At 35.0% G+C, this 2,902-nt stretch overlaps 1 protein-coding gene across 1 annotated transcript; it reads right to left on the reverse strand.

Moving 5' to 3' along the window:
- Positions 1 to 1,458: 1,458 nt before the first annotated feature.
- LOC124893377 lies at positions 1,459 to 2,744 on the reverse strand. Its single transcript, XM_047404392.1, has 5 exons — positions 2,585 to 2,744; positions 2,086 to 2,472; positions 1,873 to 1,991; positions 1,732 to 1,782; positions 1,459 to 1,632 (listed from the first exon to the last, which is right to left on the reverse strand). Exons 1-5 carry the CDS (start codon positions 2,742 to 2,744, stop codon positions 1,459 to 1,461), a joined length of 891 nt encoding a protein of 296 aa, XP_047260348.1.
- Positions 2,745 to 2,902: the final 158 nt, after the last annotated feature.

The raw sequence follows: 2,902 nt of genomic DNA on the forward strand, positions 1-2,902 counted from the left end.
CTGTTTTAACGAGCGTGAAGATACCAAATCTATGCGTGCCATCACCAGTATCCAGAAAATATAATTGTAAGCATCATAATAAGCATCTAAACGTTGATGAGCTAAACCACGTCTTCCACAAGGATAAATCACTTTTCGGGATCCAACCAATATCATGAACACGACCGTGGGCCCAATAATGTACATATCCGACATAACCATAACATCATAATTTAGGGAAATCCGTTACAATCCATCGAGTAACGTAATAAACATTATACTCATGGTCCATTAGACCTAACTATACCTAATATGCTAGTAACCTAGGGTAATAGGATCCTAGAAGCATAATAAGTATTTCACCTTAAGGGGAATTTTCCTTCTAGCCCCCAAACTCATAAATTAGGCTAATTCATAGTGTTTTACCAATATCACATCCTAACATCTCTATCTAACATGCACCATGTATATTATACCATCTCATGAAAAAGAGTAGACAGAAGTCTACCTCAATGCTGAAGCGCAATCCTTTGCCTACAAATTGTTCGCCTTCGCTTCACGATCTTGAAATGTCATCACGCTATCGAAATAGTAATCTATACGTCGTTAGGAGAAATCCATATTGCTATATTCAAGATGGGTTTAAAAATGAACCTCGAAAATGCGTTAAAAAATTAAAGGGGTTAACTGTAATTTTATTTTAAAAATATGTTCCCCACACTCATAGGACTCTACAGCTGAAAATCCATGCGAAAACGAGTCAAAAATGAGGTTCAAATCCAGCTTTATCGGTAAAACCCCAAAACCCATTTTGAAATAAAAAATTTGAAGTTGTTTTGAAGATGAAATCGAGGAAAAAATGATAATTATAAGATTAGAAAACTTACCTGTGGAAGAAATCTCGAAAACTCTTTTGGAATCGCCCAAATCCGAGCCCCCAAGTCCCAAAAATGGTGAAAATGGGGTTTTGATTCTCAACTTCGTTGGAAATCACTAAAAATAAAATAGAAGTTCTTGGGAAATGGGGGAAATAGAGTTCTACATTGATAGACAATGATTCTACGTGAAAGACGCATAAAAAATCGTCAAAATCGGAGTTTCCTAGCTCCTAATATGTCAAAAATACAAATTTAGTGTTATACTCGACGATGGTCGTTTAAGCGACACTTTGATCGCTTAAGCAGTGTTCAGTGGTGCGTGATTCGGAAAAATGCGACAAGGCTCCGCATCACGCATTATGCGATGCATGATGCGATGCGACCGCATCATTGAAGTGATGCGCAATTTAATTTTAAAAAATACCTATAGAGCATTGAAATAGTAAGTTATAATTTAAAAGAGCCGAACAAATATATAATCAACTATAAAGACAATATATTTAAGTAAAAGTTCTAATGAAACACTAATAAATCAGTTCAACAAAGAAAAACAAACCACAAAAAAAGAAGAAAAATCAAATTTAAATTAATAATGGTTCAGCTAAAGCTCTTCTAGTTCATTAAGGTTGTCCAATTCTTCTATTCCTTGAGTATCAATATAATTCTCATCATTTTCAACTTCCTCATCTCCTGTTCCCTTATCGTACGAGCTTGAAGTACTAGCCCGTAAACCATAACGACGCTCATCAACTCCACTTGCCTCAATTCCAGTTAGCTATTCATTGGCATCATCAATGTTGTCCAAGCTAATTGGATCAAATCCATTGCGAACGTTATAGCGACGCCTCAAAGTTCTATTGTACTTTATGAACACCAAGTTACTGAGGCGCTTTAGAGTTAGTCTATTCCTCTTTTTGGTATGGATCTACAAACAAATATTGGCAAGTAAAAAGTCAAGACATTTGATATATAATATACTTATCTCAAAAGACTAAAGTTTTTATTGAAGTCTTACGTGTTCGAACGCGCTCCAATTTCTTTCACACCCAGATGCGCTACAAGTTAAACCCAAAATTTTGATGGCGAACTTTTGTAATTCTGGAGTTTCTGAACCATAAAGCCTCCACCATTCAACTATTAAAGTAAAGTAATTATTCAAAATTAGGAACTATAAAGAATAAATTTAAAGTGTTAATTTAATGGAAACATAACTACATAAGTCATTCACCTGGTGACTTTTTGTCTCTTTGTCTTATTGCGGTTGCTATACCAAAAAGTCCCTTAGCATTTTTATAAGAACTTATTTGATCGATTATTTTATCTTGCATGTCTTCATCAACAACCATCTTTGCAATGCAAGTATGAAATTCCATCATCAAATTCTTATTTAGTAAATCATCCTCACGATTATAATAAAGTAAAGGGTTCAAGATATTGCCAGCTGCATGCAATGGTCTGTGAAGTTGATCACTCCACCTTTTATCAATAATGTCAAAAATCTTTGCATATTTATGCTCCTCAGTGAAAAAGCTTTTAATAACCTCCTTAGCCTTACTCATTGCTTCATAAATGTAACCCATTGATGGTTTTGCCTCACCATCTACCAAAGGAAGAACTGTAACCAAAGGGGCCACATATTCTAAGAGCATAAGCAACATTATTCCAAAAGTGGAATGGAAGCATTATCCATGCAGCTTTTTTTCCTAACACTTCTTTTGCAAATTTACTTTTATTCCATTCTTCTGAAATGAACATGCTTCTCAAATTTGACTTTTGCTTGAACAGTCGCTGTAAGGTCAAGAAAGCAGTAGCAAATCTTGTTTTGCCAGGTTTCACCAATTTTCTTTCGTTAGTAAATCTTCTCTTCATATTCAACAATAAAGGCATTCGCACAATATAAGAATGTACCTTAACTGCCTTGATGAAAACACCTTGAAAAGGCCTTTGTTTGAAAATATCCCCAAATATCAAATTCACACAGTGGACTGCTCATGGAGTCCAATATATGTGAGGGAACACTCCCAATATCATGGAACCAACCTTCA

This window comes from Capsicum annuum, unplaced genomic scaffold, assembly GCF_002878395.1.
Source record: "Capsicum annuum cultivar UCD-10X-F1 unplaced genomic scaffold, UCD10Xv1.1 ctg58259, whole genome shotgun sequence".
NCBI classification, from domain to species: Eukaryota; Viridiplantae; Streptophyta; class Magnoliopsida; order Solanales; family Solanaceae; genus Capsicum; species Capsicum annuum.